This window comes from Gouania willdenowi, chromosome 3 (assembly GCF_900634775.1).
Source record: "Gouania willdenowi chromosome 3, fGouWil2.1, whole genome shotgun sequence".
Lineage (NCBI taxonomy): Eukaryota > Metazoa > Chordata > Actinopteri > Blenniiformes > Gobiesocidae > Gouania > Gouania willdenowi.
Genome location: NC_041046.1, coordinates 42,826,026 through 42,851,418, shown reverse-complemented (window position 1 = coordinate 42,851,418; position 25,393 = coordinate 42,826,026). Strand labels below are relative to the sequence as shown.

General features: G+C 37.3%; 1 protein-coding gene across 1 annotated transcript in view; it reads left to right on the top strand.

The window, feature by feature from the left end:
• kcnq1.1 (potassium voltage-gated channel, KQT-like subfamily, member 1.1) overlaps window positions 1-25,393 on the top strand; it is a 67,930-nt gene that overhangs the window by 28,243 nt on the left and 14,294 nt on the right. Inside the window, exons 4-9 of the mRNA XM_028474439.1 lie at window positions 11,333-11,411; window positions 11,492-11,588; window positions 15,965-16,105; window positions 21,111-21,221; window positions 22,483-22,578; window positions 23,144-23,260. Of these exons, the coding sequence (XP_028330240.1) occupies window positions 11,333-11,411; window positions 11,492-11,588; window positions 15,965-16,105; window positions 21,111-21,221; window positions 22,483-22,578; window positions 23,144-23,260 (641 nt within the window). The remainder of the gene's footprint in view (window positions 1-11,332; window positions 11,412-11,491; window positions 11,589-15,964; window positions 16,106-21,110; window positions 21,222-22,482; window positions 22,579-23,143; window positions 23,261-25,393) is intronic.

Here is a 25,393-nt window from a genome sequence, read left to right as displayed (position 1 = left end):
ACTCTGAGGGAGAGGGAGAAAAAAAACAAATAAAACATAAGTGTGGTCTTGTCCCCCCAGGCATGAGATGACTGGAAATAATAAAAAACTACAGAAATAATCATTCAGGAGCCACTAAATCTGTTTTCAACATGTCGGGTCACCTGAAGTTTCTGAAAATGTAAATAATTTTTGTAATAATTATTCTTTTTTTATTAAAACAACACACAATCTTAAACAACTGTATTTCTATACTTTCACTTTGTGAACAACTCAGACTGTGACATCTTGGCCCGACGGTGCTCCGCAGCTGGTAATAAACCAATAAAATAAATTAAATACATCTACACAATGATTCATGTTTTCTCTGTAATTTTTACTTTTCCTCCTGCAAGCCAAAGTGGGATGCTCGAAAGGGCCGGATTTGGCCCCGGGCCATGAGTTTGACATGTGGTCTAAATTCTAGATACATTTAAAAGATAGACGTAAAGGTGGGCCCAAACTAAAACGCATTAGAGCATAACTTTAAAGAGAGTTAAAGAGTTAAAGAGTACACTGTGTGTGTGCTACCGTGAGTAACTCTGTTATCCCTGATTTAAAGGTGAAGCATTTCTTTAAGATCATACTGTTATTTTACATTAAGACTTCATTAAAATAGAGAGAGAGATCGTGAAAAATTGATAAACTATGAAATGAAAACAGGAGACGTGAGTTTCGGTCCCACAGTAGGCAGGAGAGATGACCAAAAATTATAAAAAAACTATAGAGATAAATCTGTTCATGAGGCACTAAATACTGTTTCTTTCCATTTATTTACAAAATGATTCTTAATAATGTGTGTTATCACTCATTCATTCCATCTTTCTGATCTATAGTTGTGTTTTAAATAGTTTTCTAAGCAAAATGTTCACATTTTCACGTCACAATAAGCTACAAAATGGTATGAAAAAGAACTTTATTTAATTTAAAAAAATTTTTTTGAAAACTTGCGAGAACAAATAAATGATAATTAACTGTAATTCAAGAAACAATATCAAAAACGAGTGGTATGTGAATGGGTTTGGTCCAGAATCTATCAGTGAGATGTTTAGTCAGGTATGAACCCAGTGGATCTCTCAGATCTATGAACACAGGTCAGATAGTGGAGCCCAGAGTCCACAGATCTATGGACACAGGTCAGATAGTGGAGCCCAGAGTTCACAGATCTATGGACACAGGTCAGATAATGGAGCCCAGAGTTCACAGATCTATGGACACAGGTCAGATAGTGGAGCCCAGAGCAAGTCAGCATCACATGTGAACATCCTAAATCCAAGTTAAAGGTTTTTCTTTTTCTCTACCGCGTATGACTGAGAGGGAGATTTTTGGTCATGTTGTTGATTTATTGTGTTTGTTGATGATTTTAAATGTTTTTACTGATGATTTTAAATGTTTTTACTGATGATTTTAAATGTTTTTACTGATGATTTTAAATGTTTTTACTGATGATATTATTGTTCTTATTGATTTTTAAGCTGTTGAATGTTTTCTGTTGCACTTTTTGATCATGTATAGCACATTGAGTTGCCTTGTGTATGAAATGTGCTATACTAATACATTTGCCTTGTTATCAAACTGTTGAATTACATTTTTCCAAAAAGTTTAACTTTTGCTTCACCAACAGATTATAATTCTGTACAGTTCTTAAATTCTAAAAAAAATTTAAATAAAATTAACCACATACATCTAGAAAAATGCCCAGTATGTTTTAAAATAAAGTGCAATGAACTTCCATCTAAAATGCATTGAGGAGTGAAATAGTTAACAGGGTTTGATGGTGCGTTCACTGACATCCTCATTTACACACCTAGTGAATACACAAACCTTTACACAAACTATTAAGTACAATTGAATATGCCACAAAACTTATAAATATACAAAACTTTACAAATACAAAATGTTTTGGCGTGAATGTGTAGCTACAAGTCCACAGCACTATCAACTACATGGCCAGTATAAAAGCATCACAAGTAAAAATTAATGTAAAAACTGTTGATTTTAAAGTAAATCAAGGTTACTATACTGTATTTTTTTTTTTTATTAGTGTTTACAATGGGATTTTTGGGGGGGGACACGACCCCTGCATCTCCCACCGGGATTTGCACCCCTGCCCCCTTTGTCCAACTACAACATTTTGTTCAGAATACTGTGAAAAAACAACAATAGAGCACAACGATGGAATAAAAATTCATGGAGCAAACAGAATTTAAACACAAATTTGACATAAATTGTTCATTGAGAGTTTACAAAAACAGTGTGCAGTGCATTACCAATTCCCTTTTTTGGGAATTCTGAGGAAAAATTTCTGAATTCTGAAATTAAAGCCAGAAAAATGTCAGAATTTTGACTTTAAAGTGAGACTTCTCACTTTAAAGTCAGAAATATGAGAAAAAAGTCAGCATTTTTAGTTTAAAGTCAGAATTCTTGAGGAAAATAGTTATTATACTATGATTTTCATGATCTGACCCAACCTAATAACTCAGTTCAACACAAAACAATTATTTTTACAAACATTTTTTTTATTCATTTGTTATTTTATTATTTTTTTTTCTTCATAAAAGTTTTTTCCTGCATTAGAGGGAGAAAAGGAGAGGGAGAATGTTTTAAATCATCAATGGGGTTTATATTGTTCTAACGTTTGGTTTTCCTCTTAAACCACTGGAGGATTCTTTTCCGTAGTGGTTTCTTTTTAGCGTGGCTGGACCGCTCTTCTTCTAATTCCACATCTTTGGCTTTCAGTTGGTTCTGTGTTACGACCAAGGCGTTCTTCAGCATGGTCACCTTTTCTTTCATCTGCTCCTCCAGACTGCAGTAGGCCTGCTCCTTCGATTTCACCACTTCTAACATGTTGGCGTTCACCTCCAACAGTTGCTCGTGTTGATCAATTTGACTTTTTAATTTCTCCTGCGCCTGCCTGAGATTGGCCCTCAGAACGTCCTTTTCAATGTTCTGCTCACGCACGAGGAGATCCTTCACTTTCAGCTCTTCGTCTTTGATGATGACGTTCTTCTGAGCTTCTGATATCTGTGTGGAGATTAGAATCAGACAAGACACATTTATTACTATAGTGCATTTCATACACAAGGCAACTCAATGTGTTTTACATGATTAAAAAGTGCAACAGAAAATATTTAACGCTTTAAAAATCAACAAGAACATTAAAATCAGCAGTAAAAACATTTTATATTATTGTGCTTTAGAACAATAATTGTATATTAATATCATTACTTTATTATCAGAAGTTTGTATTAATTTTTAATTTTTGTACTGATAGAATTTAGTTTAATTTCTAAATAAATGTGACAACAAAATTCAATTTGTAAAAGCGCCGTTAAAAAAAACAAGTAAATAAAAGTTGAATAAATGAGATAATGACTCACTGTTGTTTCCTGGTGCTGAAGCTCCCTGGTTTGCTCCTCTACTTGTTCTTTGGTCTGATCCAGTGAGTTTGTGAGATTGAAGATCAGCTGATTCTGACGCTGAAGGATGGAGGTGGTTTCCCGCTGCCACTTCAGCATCTTCCTCTGGTTAGACTCACCTCGGCGTAACTCTTGTTTCCATTGGTCCAGGCTAAGCTTGAGCTTGGAGATTTCCTCCTCCTGGATTTCAACCATGGAATATGATTCTGTTTCCTTCTTTATCATCATCGTTCGTTCCTCTTCCCATTGTTCTTTCTGCTCATGGAACTCCTTTCTGGAAACGTCCAGAGCCAGTTTGAGGTGGTCCAGGTCCCTGTCTCGTATTTCCATCTGGTACCTTGTAAAGGATGCCTTGCGTGTCATCTCTTCACATGTGATACACCCTGGTGGTGCTTGGTCAGGTACCAGTGTGCAGCCTGGTTCACAGGGACTCACTGGTACGGTAACTGGTGGATGGTTGACTTGTTCATCATCACCCTTGTCTCCAGGAGATGATGGTTGGTCTCCCTTCATCTTCTGCGTCTTTACCTTCTTCCTATGATCTTGCTCTGGTTGGTGGAATGACACCTCGCTGGTTTTGTCAAATAAGGGCTCAGAATCCCCAAAGTCACCAAAAGTAATGTTCATCGCTGGTTTTTGATTCATTGTCAACGTTTCAGGACAAAAAAGCAAGATAAAATTCAACAAAACAGTGGAGTTTTTAAGGCTTTAAGCTGTTTGTTATAAGATAGAAGTATCCAGGTACTTTGAAGTGATTTGGCTTTCATCTCCTCTGTTGGCTTCTTTTCTGTTGTCATGGTTACAATAAACAAAACATTCTAAATGTTGATTTCCTGCTGCCTTGGTAACAAACAATAACATAATGAAATTAAACACATATAAACAGAGCTAACCCCCCCACCCCCCAAAAAATAAATAAATAAATAAAATAAAAATAAAATATCAAGGTGAATTAAAAGCCAAAGAGTAAAAGTGGATTTAAAGCAGGATTTGTAAGTCTTCAGCGCGGGGGACTGTTAGATGTTGGAGGGTAGCTTAGTCTACAGCAGTGTTTCTCAAATGGTGGTACGTGTACCCCTAGGGATACACAATGGCACTACAGGGGGGACTTGAGGGAGAGAGGAGAAAAAAAACAAATAAAGTGTCAGTCTTTGTCCCCCCAGGCATGAGATGACTGGAAATAATAAAAACTACAGAAATAAATCTATTCAGGAGCCACTAAATCTGTTTTTCAACCAATGTCGGGTCACCTGAAGTTTCTGAAAAATGTAAATAATTTTTTGTAATTATTATTCTTTTTTTTATTAAAACAACACACAATCTTAAACAACTGCATTTCTATACTTTCACTTTGTGAACAACTCAGACTGTGACATCTTGGCCCGACGGTGCTCCGCAGCTGGTAAATAAACCAATAAAATAAATTAAATACATCTACACAATGATTCATGTTTTCTCTGTAATTTTTACTTCCTCCTGCAAGCCAAAGTGGATGCTCGAAAGGGCCGGATTTGGCCCCCGGGCCATGAGTTTGACATGTGGTCTAAATTCTAGATACATTTAAAAGATAGACGTAAAGGTGGGCCCAAACTAAAACGCATTAGAGCATAACTTTAAAGAGAGTTAAAGAGTACACTGTGTGTGTGCTACCGTGAGTAACTCTGTTATCCCTGATTTAAAGGTGAAGCATTTCTTTAAGATCATACTGTTATTTTACATTAAGACTTCATTAAAATAGAGAGAGAGATAGTGAAAAATTGATAAACTATGAAATGAAAACAGGAGACGTGAGTTTCGGTCCCACAATAGGCAGGAGAGATGACCAAAAATTATAAAAAAAAACTATAGAGATAAATCTGTTCATGAGGCACTAAATACTGTTTCTTTCCATTTATTTACAAAATGATTCTTAATAATGTGTGTTATCACTCATTCATGCCATCTTTCTGATCTATAGTTGTGTTTAAATAGTTTTCTAAGCAAAATGTTCACAATTTTCACGTCACAATAAGCTACAAAATGGTATGAAAAAGAACTTTATTTAATTTAAAAAAATTTTTTTGAAAACTTGCGAGAACAAATAAATGATAATTAACTGTAATTCAAGAAACAATATCAAAAACGAGTGGTATGTGAATGGGTTTGGTCCAGAATCTATCAGTGAGATGTTTAGTCAGGTATGAACCCAGTGGATCTCTCAGATCTATGAACACAGGTCAGATAGTGGAGCCCAGAGTCCACAGATCTATGGACACAGGTCAGATAGTGGAGCCCAGAGTTCACAGATCTATGGACACAGGTCAGATAATGGAGCCCAGAGTTCACAGATCTATGGACACAGGTCAGATAGTGGAGCCCAGAGCAAGTCAGCATCACATGTGAACATCCTAAATCCAAGTTAAAGGTTTTTCTTTTTCTCTACCGCGTATGACTGAGAGGGAGATTTTTGGTCATGTTGTTGATTTATTGTGTTTGTTGATGATTTTAAATGTTTTTACTGATGATTTTAAATGTTTTTACTGATGATTTTAAATATTTTTAGTAGTGATTTTACTGATGATTTTAAATGTTTTTACTGATGATTTTAAATGTTTTTACTGATGATATTATTGTTCTTATTGATTTTTAAGCTGTTGAATGTTTTCTGTTGCACTTTTTGATCATGTATAGCACATTGAGTTGCCTTGTGTATGAAATGTGCTATACTAATACATTTGCCTTGTTATCAAACTGTTGAATTACATTTTTCCAAAAAGTTTAACTTTTGCTTCACCAACAGATTATAATTCTGTTCAGTTCTTAAATTCTAAAAAAAATTAAAATAAAATTAACCACATACATCTAGAAAAATGCCCAGTATGTTTTAAAATAAAGTGCAATGAACTTCCATCTAAAATGCATTGAGGAGTGAAATAGTTTAACAGGGTTTGATGGTGCGTTCACTGACATCCTCATTTACACACCTAGTGAATACACAAACCTTTACACAAACTATTAAGTACAATTGAATATGCCACAAAACTTATAAATATACAAAACTTTACAAATACAAAATGTTTTGGCGTGAATGTGTAGCTACAAGTCCACAGCACTATCAACTACATGGCCAGTATAAAAGCATCACAAGTAAAAATTAATGTAAAAACTGTTGATTTTAAAGTAAATCAAGGTTACTATACTGTATTTTTTTTTTTTATTAGTGTTTACAATGGGATTTTTGGGGGGGGACACGACCCCTGCATCTCCCACCGGGATTTGCACCCCTGCCCCCTTTGTCCAACTACAACATTTTGTTCAGAATACTGTGAAAAAACAACAATAGAGCACAACGATGGAATAAAAATTCATGGAGCAAACAGAATTTAAACACAAATTTGACATAAATTGTTCATTGAGAGTTTACAAAAACAGTGTGCAGTGCATTACCAATTCCCTTTTTTGGGAATTCTGAGGAAAAATTTCTGAATTCTGAAATTAAAGCCAGAAAAATGTCAGAATTTTGACTTTAAAGTGAGACTTCTCACTTTAAAGTCAGAAATATGAGAAAAAAGTCAGCATTTTTAGTTTAAAGTCAGAATTCTTGAGGAAAATAGTTATTATACTATGATTTTCATGATCTGACCCAACCTAATAACTCAGTTCAACACAAAACAATTATTTTTACAAACATTTTTTTTATTCATTTGTTATTTTATTATTTTTTTTTTCTTCATAAAAGTTTTTTCCTGCATTAGAGGGAGAAAAGGAGAGGGAGAATGTTTTAAATCATCATGGGGTTTATATTGTTCTAACGTTTGGTTTTCCTCTTAAACCACTGGAGGATTCTTTTCCGTAGTGGTTTCTTTTTAGCGTGGCTGGACCGCTCTTCTTCTAATTCCACATCTTTGGCTTTCAGTTGGTTCTGTGTTACGACCAAGGCGTTCTTCAGCATGGTCACCTTTTCTTTCATCTGCTCCTCCAGACTGCAGTAGGCCTGCTCCTTCGATTTCACCACTTCTAACATGTTGGCGTTCACCTCCAACAGTTGCTCGTGTTGATCAATTTGACTTTTTAATTTCTCCTGCGCCTGCCTGAGATTGGCCCTCAGAACGTCCTTTTCAATGTTCTGCTCACGCACGAGGAGATCCTTCACTTTCAGCTCTTCGTCTTTGATGATGACGTTCTTCTGAGCTTCTGATATCTGTGTGGAGATTAGAATCAGACAAGACACATTTATTACTATAGTGCATTTCATACACAAGGCAACTCAATGTGTTTTACATGATTAAAAAGTGCAACAGAAAATATTTAACGCTTTAAAAATCAACAAGAACATTAAAATCAGCAGTAAAAACATTTTATATTATTGTGCTTTAGAACAATAATTGTATATTAATATCATTACTTTATTATCAGAAGTTTGTATTAATTTTTAATTTTTGTACTGATAGAATTTAGTTTAATTTCTAAATAAATGTGACAACAAAATTCAATTTGTAAAAGCGCCGTTAAAAAAAACAAGTAAATAAAAGTTGAATAAATGAGATAATGACTCACTGTTGTTTCCTGGTGCTGAAGCTCCCTGGTTTGCTCCTCTACTTGTTCTTTGGTCTGATCCAGTGAGTTTGTGAGATTGAAGATCAGCTGATTCTGACGCTGAAGGATGGAGGTGGTTTCCCGCTGCCACTTCAGCATCTTCATCTGGTTAGACTCACCTCGGCGTAACTCTTGTTTCCATTGGTCCAGGCTAAGCTTGAGCTTGGAGATTTCCTCCTCCTGGATTTCAACCATGGAATATGATTCTGTTTCCTTCTTTATCATCATCGTTCGTTCCTCTTCCCATTGTTCTTTCTGCTCATGGAACTCCTTTCTGGAAACGTCCAGAGCCAGTTTGAGGTGGTCCAGGTCCCTGTCTCGTATTTCCATCTGGTACCTTGTAAAGGATGCCTTGCGTGTCATCTCTTCACATGTGATACACCCTGGTGGTGCTTGGTCAGGTACCAGTGTGCAGCCTGGTTCACAGGGACTCACTGGTACGGTAACTGGTGGATGGTTGACTTGTTCATCACCCTTGTCTCCAGGAGATGATGGTTGGTCTCCCTTCATCTTCTGCGTCTTTACCTTCTTCCTATGATCTTGCTCTGGTTGGTGGAATGACACCTCGCTGGTTTTGTCAAATAAGGGCTCAGAATCCCCAAAGTCACCAAAAGTAATGTTCATCGATGGTTTTTGATTCATTGTCAACGTTTCAGGACAAAAAAGCAAGATAAAATTCAACAAAACAGTGGAGTTTTTAAGGCTTTAAGCTGTTTGTTATAAGATAGAAGTATCCAGGTACTTTGAAGTGATTTGGCTTTCATCTCCTCTGTTGGCTTCTTTTCTGTTGTCATGGTTACAATAAACAAAACATTCTAAATGTTGATTTCCTGCTGCCTTGGTAACAAACAATAACATAATGAAATTTAACACATATAAACAGAGCTAACCCCCCCACCCCCCAAAAAATAAATAAATAAATAAAATAAAATAAAATATCAAGGTGAATTAAAAGCCAAAGAGTAAAAGTGGATTTAAAGCAGGATTTGTAAGTCTTCAGCGCGGGGGACTGTTAGACGTTGGAGGGTAGCTTAGTCTACAGCAGTGTTTCTCAAATGGTGGTACGTGTACCCCTAGGGATACACAATGGCACTACAGGGGGGACTTGAGGGAGAGAGGAGAAAAAAAACAAATAAAGTGTCAGTCTTTGTCCCCCCAGGCATGAGATGACTGGAAATAATAAAAACTACAGAAATAAATCTATTCAGGAGCCACTAAATCTGTTTTTCAACCAATGTCGGGTCACCTGAAGTTTCTGAAAAATGTAAATAATTTTTTGTAATTATTATTCTTTTTTTTATTAAAACAACACACAATCTTAAACAACTGTATTTCTATACTTTCACTTTGTGAACAACTCAGACTGTGACATCTTGGCCCGACGGTGCTCCGCAGCTGGTAAATAAACCAATAAAATAAATTAAATACATCTACACAATGATTCATGTTTTCTCTGTAATTTTTACTTCCTCCTGCAAGCCAAAGTGGATGCTCGAAAGGGCCGGATTTGGCCCCCGGGCCATGAGTTTGACATGTGGTCTAAATTCTAGATACATTTAAAAGATAGACGTAAAGGTGGGCCCAAACTAAAACGCATTAGAGCATAACTTTAAAGAGAGTTAAAGAGTTAAAGAGTACACTGTGTGTGTGCTACCGTGAGTAACTCTGTTATCCCTGATTTAAAGGTGAAGCATTTCTTTAAGATCATACTGTTATTTTACATTAAGACTTCATTAAAGTAGAGAGAGAGATCGTGAAAAATTGATAAACTATGAAATGAAAACAGGAGACGTGAGTTTCAGTCCCACAATAGGCAGGAGAGATGACCAAAAATTATAAAAAAACTATAGAGATAAATCTGTTCATGAGGCACTAAATACTGTTTCTTTCCATTTATTTACAAAATGATTCTTAATAATGTGTGTTATCACTCATTCATTCCATCTTTCTGATCTATAGTTGTGTTTAAATAGTTTTCTAAGCAAAATGTTCACAATTTTCACGTCACAATAAGCTACAAAATGGTATGAAAAAGAACTTTATTTAATTTAAAAAATTTTTTTTGAAAACTTGCGAGAACAAATAAATGATAATTAACTGTAATTCAAGAAACAATATCAAAAACGAGTGGTAGGTGAATGGGTTTGGTCCAGAATCTATCAGTGAGATGTTTAGTCAGGTATGAACCCAGTGGATCTCTCAGATCTATGAACACAGGTCAGATAGTGGAGCCCAGAGTCCACAGATCTATGGACACAGGTCAGATAGTGGAGCCCAGAGTCCACAGATCTATGGACACAGGTCAGATAGTGGAGCCCAGAGTTCACAGATCTATGGACACAGGTCAGATAGTGGAGCCCAGAGCAAGTCAGCATCACATGTGAACATCCTAAATCCAAGTTAAAGGTTTTTCTTTTTCTCTACCGCGTATGACTGAGAGGGAGATTTTTGGTCATGTTGTTGATTTAATGTGTTTGTTGATGATTTTAAATGTTTTTACTGATGATTTTAAATGTTTTTACTGATGATTTTAAATATTTTTACTGATGATTTTAAAAGTTTTTAGTGGTGAATTAAAATGTTTTTACTGATGATTTTAAATGTTTTTACTGATGATTTTAAATGTTTTTACTGATGATTTTAAATGTTTTTACTGATGATATTAAATGTTTTTACTGATGATATTATTGTTCTTATTGATTTTTAAGCTGTTGAATGTTTTCTGTTGCACTTTTTTTTATCATGTATAGCACATTGAGTTGCCTTGTGTATGAAATGTGCTATACTAATACATTTTTCCAAAAAGTTTAACTTTTGCTTCACCGACAGATTATAATTCTGTTCAGTTCTTAAATTCTAAAAAAAATTAAAATAAAATTAACCACATACATCTAGAAAAATTCCCAGTATGTTTTAAAATAAAGTGCAATGAACTTCCATCTAAAATGCATTGAGGAGTGAAATAGTTTAACAGGGTTTGATGGTGCGTTTACTGACATCCTCATTTGTTTGCTCCATGAATTTTTATTCCATCGTTGTGCTCTATTGTTGTTTTTTCACAGTATTCTGAACAAAATGTTGTAGTTTGCAGGGGTGCAAATCCCGGTGGGGGATGCAGGGGTCGTGTCCCCTCCGAAAAAATTAAGTCTTTTTGTGTTTTGTAATATAATTTATTGTTATTGTTGTATACATTCTGTTATTTTGTGGGTAATTTTGTCATATTGTACTGGGGTTGCCACATGTCCATGTCTACTGTAGCATCATCCCATCCCCATCGTAATGTTTTGTGCACTGTGTGATTGTAATGAACATTTCTGTAGATCTCATTGTGGTCGTGGCGTCTATCATCGTGTTGGGAGTCGGCTCCAAAGGCCAAGTGTTTGCTACCTCAGCTATAAGGTAAATAAGGTAACAGGACGCTGTGATATGTGCACGTGCACATACGTGTACACTAATGTAACCAACGCTGCTTGTTCCAGAGGGATCCGCTTCCTGCAGATCCTGCGTATGCTGCACGTGGACCGTCAGGGAGGAACATGGCGTCTCCTGGGCTCAGTCGTCTTCATCCATCGACAGGTAAAACAGCTCAGGTTCACCTTCTGGGTGTTAGCTAAGAGGCTATCAGCTACACATCAGGTGCATGATGGGATGTTTCTGCTCATTGAAAGGAGCATCTCCATGTGGGAATTCTTCACACACTGTAAAAAAAAAACTACACACAAGTTTATTCAGTTCAGCTGAGGGAGTAAAACAGACTTTTAATAAATGTCTGATGAACCGGAGAGACAAAGACTCATTTGTGTTTGTTTCATTGCTCGATTAATATGTTTGTGTCCTGTAGTGTCATTTAGGTGTGTTTTTGTGCTGAATTTAGTCCTTTTTGTTTCTTTAGTTCTGTTTTTAGCCTTCTTTTGTTTGTATTTTTCTTTTTAGGGTATCATTTGGGTCTGTTTTATTTATTATTATTATTATTGGTCTTTTTGTTTGTTTGTTTTTGTTTTTTGGTCCTGTTTTCAGTCCTGTTTCAAAGGTTTCAAGTTTTTAAACTTTTAGTCTGTTTTGGGCTGAATTTGGTCCTTTGTGTTTCTTTTAGTCTGTGTGTGTGTGTGTGTGTGCGTGTGCGTGTGCGTGCGCGTGTGCGTGCGTGTGTGTGTGTGTGTTAGACATCAGTTACACTGGTCAGTTCAACCTTCTCTGTGTTTCTATTCCTGGTCACATGGGGAATATTAGTGGTCCACGGTATTCCTTCGCTCCAGTAAAACTCCCTCAGCCACATGGGAACAGAGAGGATCCAGCTGCTGCTGCACATCTGTAAGATGTGCTTACACACAGCTCTGTTAGTGTGGGTGTACAGCTGGAGTCAGCAGAAGAAATAGAAGGTTACTGTCGAATGTGTGTTAGTAAGCAGTAGTTTTAATGCTCAGGGCTGTAAACACTCTGCTGCCTCACCGGCTGATGGAAATTAGTTTGTCCCTGAACGCATCATCTAAAGATGTGAAGGAGCTGAGTTTACAGCTGCTCTTTAGCAGGACTTTTACTTTCCTACAAGTCGATGTTCTCTGAGGTGTTTCACGCTCCGTCTGCCAATCAAAACAACTCCAGATATTCTGATGTGAAGGAGCGTTTGAAGTGTGACAGGAAGGAACATTGTTTTCTCACCTGTTAAACGCAGCAAATGTTTTGTTTTTGTGTATTTTCTCCTGGTTAGAGTCCTTTTAAGGCTGGTGTTTTTTTTTTTTTTTATCTTTATGTGTTTTTGTGTGGATTTTGTGGGATTTTATGTATTTTTGTGATTTCATAGTGTTTTTAGCGGATGTTGGCGGCTCCTTGCGGCTCTCTCAGGTATGTATGTGGGGGGCAGTGGCTGCCTCTCGGCTTAGGATCTTGCGGGGTGTCTGGGGGGTTGCTCGGCCGTGGGGGGGTGGCCTGGGGCTCCTTGGCTCCCGCTCTTTCTGCTGGCCTGGCTGCATCTGCAAACCCGGGGCAGCGCTTGGGTTTGCAGTAGAGGTTCTTGCACATACATTGGTCTACGATGCACTGGCACGTTTTGGGCTGTGGGATAAAACTTGTACTGGGCTTAATCTTAGACACATTGATCCCAAATACCTGTTTTAGGTATGACCACTTACTCCTTCCTTCTGTCCACAGCCACCACCATTATACATAAGCTTCACACTTGTCACCAGACTGGCTTGATTACATAACAAAATAAGCACAATATATACAACTCCAACTTCACATCTCACTCTGACTTTAAAATAATCAACTCTTCCCCACCCTTTACATTTCCTACTTTGAGACTCTCCTCCCTGTCCCTCCCCCATCCCCTCACCTAGGTAAAAAATAAAAATAAAGAAATTAAAAGAAAATAACTAAATAAATGTAATTTCCAAAAAGCCCACGTTTATACACATAATTTTTTTATTTTCTTTCCACGGAGTATTGTATAACCCCGCTGGTAAACTCTGCTACTGAGCAGGAGTGTATAGGTTCACTTTTAAAATGACACCTTAAACTTTTACAAATGTGCTGCAGTATTGAATCAGTATTGTGATGAAGTATAGGTGAAGTTGGTTAAAGGCGTAATAAACACAGAAAGGACAACTTTTAGTCTTTTTAAGGCTTTTTAATGGTGTCGTTCATTTATTTTAATGTGTTATTTTCTGCCTGAAGTGTGCGGACAAATAAGAGCGATAAAAACGTCACATTTCCGTGTGTCTCCAGGATCTGCTGTGAGGTTTGTTCTCAGTGCACACAGGGGGGCAGACTTCAGCTGTTCAGTAGCTGATTCTCTTCCACAGAGTGTTTCAATGAGCTCCTTTAATTCCAGTTTTCACACGTTCAAAAAGCACATCTTTGTTTTGCTCCGCTTCAGATGTGAGGATGATGATTTTCATCTTATTCAAGTTTCTTTCCTTGTCGGTGTTTGTTTGACCTCAGTGGGCGGGGCCTCCGTAACAGCAATATTTATGGGTGTAACATGTTAATGACAATTGAATTCAGCCGCCACATTTATCAGATTTACATCTGTTTTCACACAAGGCTGATAAACGAGGCCACTGTGTGTATATTACTTATGGTTTTATGTGTTTTTGCTGTTTTTAGAAAATGTTTTTTGTGTTTTTGATTAATGCTTGTGTTCTGGCATCTTCTCAGGTAAGGAACAAGGAATCCTGTGGGAATCCTTATGCTTCAGTATTTATCGTACCCCAGTCCTCCGTTACACGTTACCATCTGTTCCTGCTCTGTTCCATGCTCACTGAATCCCAGATGTCTTGTATTGATACGTGTTCCCTCGATAAAGCTCAGAAAGAGAAATTAAATGAGAGTTTGACCCCAGACTGGCCTTTAGAGCTTCAGGCTGCTTTAAAGGAAGCTGTAGTGATGGTAATAATGGGCTGCTACAGTTATTATGGCTGTAGGTCTTTAGAAATGAGTCTGTAACGTCTCTAAAGCTGTATTTAACACACACGCATCTGTGCACTTTCAAGAAGGAGCAGCTCTATCTGCACTGAAGGTCTAATGGAGTCTGTCTCTGTCTAGGCTGACACAAATTGGACTAAATTACCAACGGGTGAGATGCTTTGTTTGTGTGGCAGGGTAAAAGTGACGCACAACAAACACACTCTCACCTCTCTAAAGATAATGTTGATATGTGTTGTCATTTATTGTCCGACTTCTGTGTCTCTAATAAAGACAAGGCTGGATTTACTCTAAAAATAATATATAAATGTAAATAATATGGATGAGCTGATAGTCCAGATATTTAATAATCATATCTGTGACTACACATATCTGAGTACTTATACTCATTCTGGAAGAAAGGGATAAATAATAACATTCGAGACTAATAATGATGTCCAAAATGACACTAAACTGACACAGGACAACAGTATTAGACAAAAAGGTTTCAAAAAGATCAGAAAAAACACAAAAACGAAACAAAAAACGATCAATATTTAGTTTTTCTATAAAATGACAATACAGAATAAAACACATTTTCTGGACAGCAAAGATCTCCCTTATCTAAAATTGACAACATCAACATGAGGACTTTGGGAAGGGATATGAAACAGATGCTGTACAAAAATACAAAAACTATTTTAAACTTCACTAACTGAACGTAAAACATGTTTCATCTCCATCTTTAAGAGCTTTTTTCTGACAGTCTGTGCATTGGCTTTTTTATCTTCCTTTTAAGTGATGTCATTGTTTTGTCACGCATATATAGAAAAAAACACTAAAAAAAGACATATAATAACAACAACAAAAATACAAAAAACAGAAATGCACAACAATGAAAAATGACAACAAAATGATGTGTGTGAGGATGAAAAACATCTTCACATTTTCTCATCCATCACCTTAAGACGTCTATAACCAATGACAGGAACATATCTGTTTTTATATGTCTGTGACAGGGACAGAAACAGATCTATTTTTCGTAGGTTTTTTAAAAAAAGGACAGGAAGAGATCTATTCTTCATAGGTCTGTAAATAATGAACGGGAACAGACCTATTCTTTATACATCTATGACATTTAGGAGAAAAAGTTGAGTTTACAAAAATGATGAGAAGTTGTCGTGTAAACATCCAAACATCACTTTTCTTGTGATTTTTACAACTGATTCTAACTTTCGACACTTTTGAGAGTAAAAAAGTTATTTTAAGATGTTCTCGGAATCCTAAAGTGTTTGGATTTTCTTTCAGTGCAAGTTCACAAACACACACACACACACACACGAATATTCAGGTCCATATGGCGTCCCATTAGAAGCCACATCGCAGCACAGCCTGATGAACACATAATAAATGTCATTTAGACCCTTTACACGCTCAGACTCTGTGTTTATTTTTCCTGTTGTTTTTTTGTGTATTTTCCAGTCATATTGTGCTGCTGTTTTATGTCTTTATCGTTGTACGTCTAACTTGCGTTTGTGGGTTACTTCCAGGAGCTGATCACCACGCTGTACATCGGCTTCCTGAGCCTGATCTTCTCCTCCTACTTCGTGTACCTTGCTGAGAAAGACGCCGTGAACAGCAGCGGCTCCACCGCCTTCGGGAACTACGCAGACGCTCTGTGGTGGGGGGTGGTAAGAGCCATGTCATTACCAGCTCATTGTGTGATTTAGTTTAGTTTAGTTTAGCGACCAGTCACGTGTTTAGTTTAGCTTAGCATATAGCGACCAGTCCCACATGTTTTGGTTAGCTTATCAAGTAGCAACAAATTCTGCGTTTGGTTAGCTTAGCACGTAGCAACCAGTCTTACACGTTTGGGTTACCTTAGCACATAGCAAGCAGTCACACATGTTTGGGTTACCTTAGCGCGTAGCAACCAGTCCCATATGTTTGGATTAGCTTAGCACATAGCAAGCAGTCACACATGTTTGGGTTACCTTAGCACGTAGCAACCAGTCCCACATGTTTGGATTATCTTAGCACATAGCAAGCAGTCACACATGTTTGGGTTAGCTTAGCACATAGCAACTTGTCTTACATGTTTGGGTTAGCTTAGCACGTAGCAACTTGTCTTACATGTTTGGGTTAGCTTTGCACGTAGCAAGCAGTCACACATGCTTGAGTTAGCTTAGCACGTAGCAAGCAGTCACACATGTTTGGGTTAGCTTAGCCTGTAGCAACAAGCCCCACATGTTTGGGTTCGCTTAGCATGTAGCGACTAGTCCCACATATGTTTGGGTTAGCTTAGCATGTAGCTAGTGATCAGATTGATACTTGTTTTCACCTTAGGTTATTTTTTTAATGAAAACACTATTTCACAGCTAATTGTCACACAATAATCACATTTAATACCTGTGTGTTTTGTTTTGGGTTGTTTTTGTGCAGAGCAATGTTTATTGTTTCAGACAAACCTAATCATAGAACATGTTATCCTTCCAGATGTATTTTTTTATTACCCTGTCACACACACTGTATACAGTCACATGTGACTCACAGAGCATCAGTTCTATGTTTCATTGAGACTAGTGTGAAGAAACTTTATTATGAGGCTCTTCTCCTTGTATTCTCAGCTCTTAAAAAGAGCTTCTGCTGTGGGAGGCTTTAAAGGATGACTTGTCGTCAGAAATGAATCACACAATATTTCATCTGTGTCTCTGGCATCTCTCCAGCTAGTGTCACACGAGGTAAGCGACTTGTTTACTGAGCATAAATCAGCCCCAACAGAGAGGCTTTTTAAAGCTCTGCTGCAAGCACCTCTGAATGTAAAATAATACCATTCATCTTCTGTCCAATAGAGAGGCTTAAAGTGCTGCCTGGACACATTTCATAGACTAACCATTATAGACTAGGAACACAAAAACTAGATCTGCAGCCTCATATACAGATACATGTGCTCAGTTTGAGTTGTATCTTCTCTGTAACTGGTCATCAAATGTCACTTTTTACTTTTGAAAACCTGGTTTACAAAAATGTAACCCTGCTCAGTCCACACCACTACATGCTAAGCTTGCTATGTGTTAAGCTAACCAAACATGCGGGACTTGTCGCTTAGTGCTAAACTAACCCGAACATTTGGGACTGGTCGCTACATGCTAAGCTAACTCAAACATGTGGGACTGGTTGCTACGTGCTAAGCTAACCAAACATGTGGGATGTGTTGGTATGTGCTAAGCTAATCCAAAAATGTGGGACTGGTCGCTACGTGGTAAGCTAACCCAAACATGTGGGACTGCTTGCTATGTGATAAGCTAACCAAACCTGTGGGACTGGTCGCTACGTGGCAAGCTAACAGACATGTGAGAATGGTCGCTATGTGCTAAGTTAACTAAGACATGTGGGACTGGTTGCTACGTGCTAAACTAACCCAAACATATGGGACTGGTCGCTACATGCTAAGCTAACTCAAACATGTGGGACTGGTCGCTACATGCTAAGCTAACCCAATTATGTGGGACTGGTTGCTACATGCTAAGCTAACCCAATTATGTGGGACTCGTTGCTACTTGCTAAGCTAACCCAATGATGTGAGACTGGTTGCTACGTGCTACGCTAACCCAATTATGTGAGACTGGTTGCTACGTGCTAAACTAACCCAAATATGTGGGACTGGTTGCTACATGCTAAGCTAACCCAATTATGTGGGACTGGTTGCTACATGCTAAGCTAACCCAATTATGTGGGACTGGTTGCTACGTGCTAAGCACTGATCTTCTTCTAAAACAGAGTTTATTATCAAGTGGAAACACATTTCTCTTCCCATTGAAATTGTTGTCATGCTCTCCACAAAGAATGTTAGTAAGCTATTCGATACAGAAGAGAAATATACAGTATATAAATATTTATATATTCATCATGTACATAGAGTTGCATTGTAAGTGTAAACAGAGATAGTGCAGAGTACAGGGAATCCTTATCTGGTGTTTGTCAGTCTGAGGGGAAAAAAAAGTTTTTGAAGCTCCGTGTTTTACATTTCACACTCCTGATTGTGAGGCCTGAGGGCGCAGGTGTGAACAGTCCACGCTGGGGGGGGGGGGGTCCTGATGTTCCTCTCAGGCTGCTTTCACACATGAATGGTGCTGAAGGTCTGATGATGATGTCAACGCCATGACTTCTTCTCAGCGCTCTGTGTGTGTGTGTGTGTGTTAATCCTGAGAGTTGTTTGATGTGGAATTGGTCGGTACGCGCTAAGCTAACCCAAACATGTGGGAGTGGTTGTTACGTGCTATTATTATTATTATTATTATTATTATTATTATTATTATTATTATTATTATTAATAACAATAATCCAAATATGTGGGACTGGTCGCTATGTGCTAAGCTAACCCAAACATGTGGGACTGAGTGCTTTTTCTCTCTTTCGGTGTTTAATAAAATATTTTATTATCAAAAGAAAACATCAGTAAGGTTCAACTGACGTGTTTTGTGCTGCATTAACATCCTGCAACAATATTAATGCACCGAAATATCATTGAAATAGATTCAAGCCATTAAAGTTACATATTATTCTTTTATAAATCAACTTCTGTAAAGTTAAACTGCTTGGTTTTTTTTGTTGTTATTTTTACATTTCAGAGTTTAAAAAGACTTTTCCCACACTTTCACTACAGTGTTTGCTACAGCGCATATAGTATTATGTACATTTCAGAATAAAAGGAGTTACTTTCTCATCATTTGGATGAATTAATTCCTCTATTCTGCCGTTAAATGTAAAGTTTTATGGCTTTTTGTGTGTCGGTGTTGTTATAAACTGTGTATCTGTAAAAGACTAAAACCAGTGATTGCTCACCCACTGATGTTTTTTTGTGTGACTTTGCTTTTTTTCGCTCTGCAGCGAGAAATTAGTTTCCAACTGATTTCCTTCTATGTTTACAGGAGGGGTGCATTCTGAAATAAACTCAAACCATTCAAATTAAACATGTTATTATCAAAAGAAAACATCAGTAAGGTTCCACTGACTTGTTTGATGCTCCATTATCATCATGCAACAATGTTAATGCACAGAACTGCCTTTGAAATAGATTGAAGCTGTAAAAATTGTCATTTTTTTAATAAATCAACATATGTAAAGTTAAACTGGACGTATTCCTTATTATTCTTACATTTCAGAGGTTAAAAATGATGTTTTCCTGCACTTTCACCACATTTCTGAATGAAAGGAGTTACTTCCTCATCGTTTTGGATGAATTATTTCATCCATTCTGCCGTTAAACCTAAAGTTTTATGGAAATAAAGGCTTTTTGTGTGTTTGTGTTGTTTTTAAAGTGCGTATCTGTAAAAGTAGAAGTTAAAACCAGTGATTGCTAACCCACTGATGTTTTGTCTCATGTGGAGAAGCAATGATTTCTCAGTCTGTGTGAAGCTAGTGAGCAAAGCAAAGGTCAACACAGGCAGTGTTTTATCTGCGCTTGTGTTGTGAGAAAAGCCTCAGGCTCCCTTTTCTGAGCTGATAATTCTCTACGCAACAGCAGCCAGCGTTAGAAAATGTATTTTACGCACAATCACACAAAGTTCACTGCGATAAGTGACGGCTGCTTTCCCTTCTGTGCTTAATACTTATCATCACTTTGGTTTAACTGAAGAGATAACAACAGAAGAAATGAGATAAAAGGAGATGAGATAAGATACGACGCTGCCCACAGGGAGGCCTAAATACAGAGAGTTTCATATATACACTTATGTGAATATTTAGATAAACGTCTTTATTTCATAAGATGAGATAAGATAAAGTGCTAATGTCATATGGGATAAAATGAAATGACATCAATTAAAATAACATTAGAAAAATTCAAATAAAATTTAGGATCAGATTAGGATCAAATTAATCGAGATGAAATAAAATGAGTTGCAATAAGACGAGTTAAAATGAAATATAAGATGAATTGAAATGAGAATAGATAAATTAAATTGGAATTTCATTAATTAAGATTAGATGAAATGGGAGAAAATGTGATATGATGAGATAAAATAACAGATGAGTGGTGATAAAATGAGAAAAGATTAAATGTCATGAGATTAAATGAAAAGGAATAACAGGAATTAATAGGATAAAATAAATTGGAATGAAATAAAATTAGATGAGTTCACATCAAATAAATTAGATTAGAGGAAATAAAATAAAATTAGATACATTTAATTGAGATTGGATACATTAAAATGAGATTAAATAACAGATAAGTGGTGATAAAATGAGATGAGATTAAATGAAATGGGATAAAATGTGACAAATGAGATGATGAGATAAATTGCAATACGATGTGATAAGAAGACAGTATATTAGATGAGATTTAAAAAAATGAGATAGGATGAGATCAAATAAGATGATGTGAGATGAAATTTCATTAGATAAGTTGAATTAAAAGATGATAAAAAGAGAAACAATTAGATGAGATGAAATAAAATGAAATGAGATCAAATATGATGAGATGAGATAAATGAACAAGATGAGAAAAGATTAGAGGAGATGTGATAAAATGAGATAAAATAGTATGAGTTGAGATACGATCAGAAGAGATGAGTTGAATTAACAGTTGATCAGAAGAGAAACTTATTAGATGAGATAGGAAGAGATAAAACCTAAGTCTGTTTCCTCAGACCCTAACCTGTTCTCCATCCTGTGGTTCTCCTGGTCCTGGTGAAGGTGACGGTGACAACCATCGGTTATGGAGACAAAGTTCCTCAGACGTGGATCGGGAAAACCATCGCCTCGTGTTTCTCTGTTTTTGCCATCTCGTTCTTCGCCCTGCCTGCAGTGAGTAAAAGTCCTCTGATAAATGAGTCACATGAATTTATAAAGAAAAAAACAGTGTGTAACACAGAGAGCAGCTGTAAACCATTGATTTATCACTAAAGCACATTTAATCACATATTTAATGTCTTTGATGATGTTAAAAAAAGAACATTTAGATTTATTTTTAGGTGTTTTTAGTGTCCGCTGTCTTTATCGTGTAATTTTATTTCCCTGGTGTAAGTTTACATCGTTTTGGTGTTATTTTGTGTCTTTTTTGCCATTGTTTTGTGTCTATTTGGTGTTGTTTTGTGTGTTTTTGGTGTTAGTTTTTTTATTTTTGTGTAATTTTGTTTCTCTGGTATAATTTCAGATCTTTTTAGTGTCCTATTGTGTCTCTCTTGTGCCATTTTCTGTATTTTTGGTGTTGTTTTGTGTGTGTGTTTTGTTTTTTTTCTTGTGTGTAATTTTGTGTTTCCTCTGTGTCATTTTTAGTTTTTCCATGTATTTCTTTGTCTTTTTGGTATAATTTTTGGTCTTTTTGGTGTAATTTTTTCTCTGGTGTAATTGTGTTGCATCTCTTTGGTGTAATTTAGTGTCTATTTGTGTAATTCTTTGTCTTTTTGGTGTAATTGTGTATCTTTGGTGTGATGTGTGTTTTTTCTTATTGTAATTTTGTTTCTTTTAGGTTAGTTTTGTGTCTTTTTAGTTAGACATTTTGTTCTTTTATGTTTTATTTGTGTAATTCTGTGTGTCTTTGGTGTGATTTGATGTAGTTTTGAGTCTCTGATGTAGTTTTGGGTCTGTTTTGTGTAGTTTTATGACTTTTTGGTGTAATTTTGTGTTTTTTTGGTGTAACTTGGTGTAATTACTTTAGCTTTTTTGTATCTGTTGTTTTTTTGTTGTTTCTTTTTGGTTGAATTTAGTCTTCTTGTTGTCTTCACTGGTTTCCCTCATTTAGTAACACTACACTGTGTGTGTGTGTGTGTGTGTGTGTGTGTGTGTGTGTGTGTGTGTGTGTGTGTGTGTGTGTGTGTGTGTGTGTGTGTGTGTGTGTGTGTGTGTGTGTGTGTGTGTGTGTGTGTGTGTGTGTGTGTGTGTGTGTGTGTGTGACCTTTATTAGTCCTTGGTAAAGCCTGCAGCGCTGTGGCTTCCTGTGGCTGATCCTATTTACTTTTCTCTGTTAGTAATGGGGTCTGATTATGTCTCCGCCTCGTGCTGCTTCTGCTCGTCGTTTTATTTCTGAAACGAGGCTTGAAACTGAGTTAATGAGGCGCGTTCGCAGGGAATCCTGGGCTCGGGTTTCGCCCTCAAGGTTCAGCAGAAACAGAGACAGAAACACTTCAACAGACAGATCCCTGCAGCAGCCTGCCTCATCCAGGTAGATAAACACACACACACACACACACACACACACACACACACACACACACACACACACACACACACACACACACACATACACACACATACACACACAGATCCCTGCAGCAGCCTGCCTCATCCAGGTAGATAAACACACACGCACATACACACACACACACACACACGCACACACACACACACACGCACACACACACACACACACACACACACACACACATACACACACAGATCCCTGCAGCCGCCTGCCTCATCCAGGTAGATAAAAACACACACACCTACACATACACACACACACACACACACACACACACACACACACAGATCCCTGCGGCCGCCTGCCTCATCCAGGTAGATAAAAACACACACACACACACACACACACACACACACACACATCCCTGCAGCTGCCTGCCTCATCCAGGTAGATAAACACACACACACACACACACACACACACACACACACACACACACACACAGATCCCTGCAGCCGCCTGCCTCATCCAGGTAGATAAAAACACACACACTGCTCTCATTCCTTTGTTTTTTATTCACTTTTAGACGTCGTGGAGATGTTTCGCAGTAGAGAACTTTGATTCTGCCACGTTCCAGATGTTTGTGAGGAAGAGATCACACATGGCGACTTCGTCTCTGTCTACACCCAAGAATAAAAAGACGGTCAGTGCTCACATAAAGAAACGGCACACACATTAAAATAGTATTCCTCTTTCATTTTGTTGACATTTATTGTATTTTTTTTTGTTTTGTGGATTTTTGTCATTTTTTTGTGTTTTCATTGTCATTTTGTGTTTTTGTTGTCGTTTATTTTATTTTATTTGTTTTGTGCATTTTTGTTCTTGTTTTGAGTTTTTGTTTTCATTTTGTATCTTTTTGTTGTCATTTATTGTGTTTTTGTTGTTTTTGTTGTAATGTTTTGTTTTTGCTTTTGAAGCCATTTTTTTTGTTTTGTTATTTTCTTTAATTTTTTTTTGTTTTGTGTGTTGGTTTTTTAGTCATTTTGTTTGCTTTTGGAGCCATTTTCTGTAATTTTGTTACGTTTTTTTTATGTTTGGTGTGTTTTTGTTGGTTTTCCTTGTAATTTTGTTGATTTTTGGGGTACTTTTTGCGGATTATTATCTCATTATATATGGTGTTTTTTGTTGTTTAGTGAAGACTTTTTTGCAGTCGTTTTGGGCTTATGCTACGAATCTAGATAATTATATCCTGGATTAATCTCCGTTAGCTGGCTTCAACTAACCAAACATTCCCTGTCAGAGAGAAGCTGTTTTGCGACGATCGATCACGACACATCGTACACTTAAAGCCAAGTGTTTTCAACCTCGGTACGTGGACGTGCACATGAAAGGGGTGGAGCTTGCAGCGTCTAAACAATCAATGGAGAGAACTGTCAGACTGAGCGACTTTACAATAGAGGAACAGTTTATGATCTTAAACAAATATCATGAATATAAATCCATGATGACAGTGAAGAGCAACAGTGTTAGTGCAGCGCACCAGGAGGCGGAGCCTTTATACTCGCTCAGATCTGATCCACTTCATAACTTGATCCCGACCAGGTTGGGTGTTGCTTAAGTTTAATGTTATGAATAATCAAAATCCATAATTCAGACCAAAAACAACACTGTTGTTACAGAAAAGGCAGGAATGAAAGAACTCGGGCAGGAAGCTGCTGACACTATTAATGTGAGAAAACGTGAGATTATTTATGATTCGAATCCATTGGTTGATAAACGTACAGAGCTCAGTTTCACACACGTTTGTCTAGTCAGGTAGACCTATTTATCACACACACTGGGGTGAGAGCACATTGTTTCACTATCTGTAGTACTTTCCTGCTGATGTGGTCAGCCTCACTATAGCAGATGAATAAGTTAATGAATGAATTAATTAATGACTTCACCCGTCTGCGCATACGGAGACACAGTCATCATCAGCTGACTGTAGATCAGTTCATCAGATATAAATCTCTATCTTTCCTAAATGATGTCATCAGTAAATGAAAGGATTGCATCGATGTCTAAATATTCTCTCTCCTGTCGACGTCACATCAGATCCACACAGTGACGTGTTCACATGTCACCTTTTATTGGACAGCTAAGAGAACTGATTGGTCAGGAGGTGGGGCTTTAGTACTCGCTAAGATCCTAGCCAGAGAAAAACCTGGTACCAACCAGGCTAGTCATGCAGCCTGTGTCCATGGTGATTTAGCTCCGTAAGACGTCAGCGAGCTTCGTAGTCCAGCACACACTGATTTAATCCTGGAAGTTAGCGCGATTAGAGGCAATTTAGCTTCGTAACATAGGCCCTTTGTGTATATTTGGTACTGCTTTGTTTTTTGTCCTTTATTTGTTGTTTTATGTGTGTCCGGGGTGTATTCCATGAAGGAGGTTCAACAAACTCTGAGTCTATCTATAAACTCTGGGTCAACAAATCCCGCAATGTGAAACTCTGGGTATCTGATTCCATTACAGCTGGTAGGAAGTGGGTCAATCAACCCTGAGTATGTAAACCTTGGGTTAGTTATGTGCACGAGTGCGATAAAAAGCCATCATCATTGAACAAAGATCACACGAACTACCATGGCAACCACCTGGAAGAGAGTGATGTATTTCATCCCGATGGGTGAAATAATGTGGAATATGAGCCTGTTCTAAAGGTGCGTTCACACAGAACGCCACTTCAACAACTATAGTCGCTTAAATCGCTCGCGATAAGTCACGCTTTTTGGTCACTTCATTGCTCCAGCCAACCGGGGAATGATGTGAATAAAATGTGTCTATGGAGGCGGGG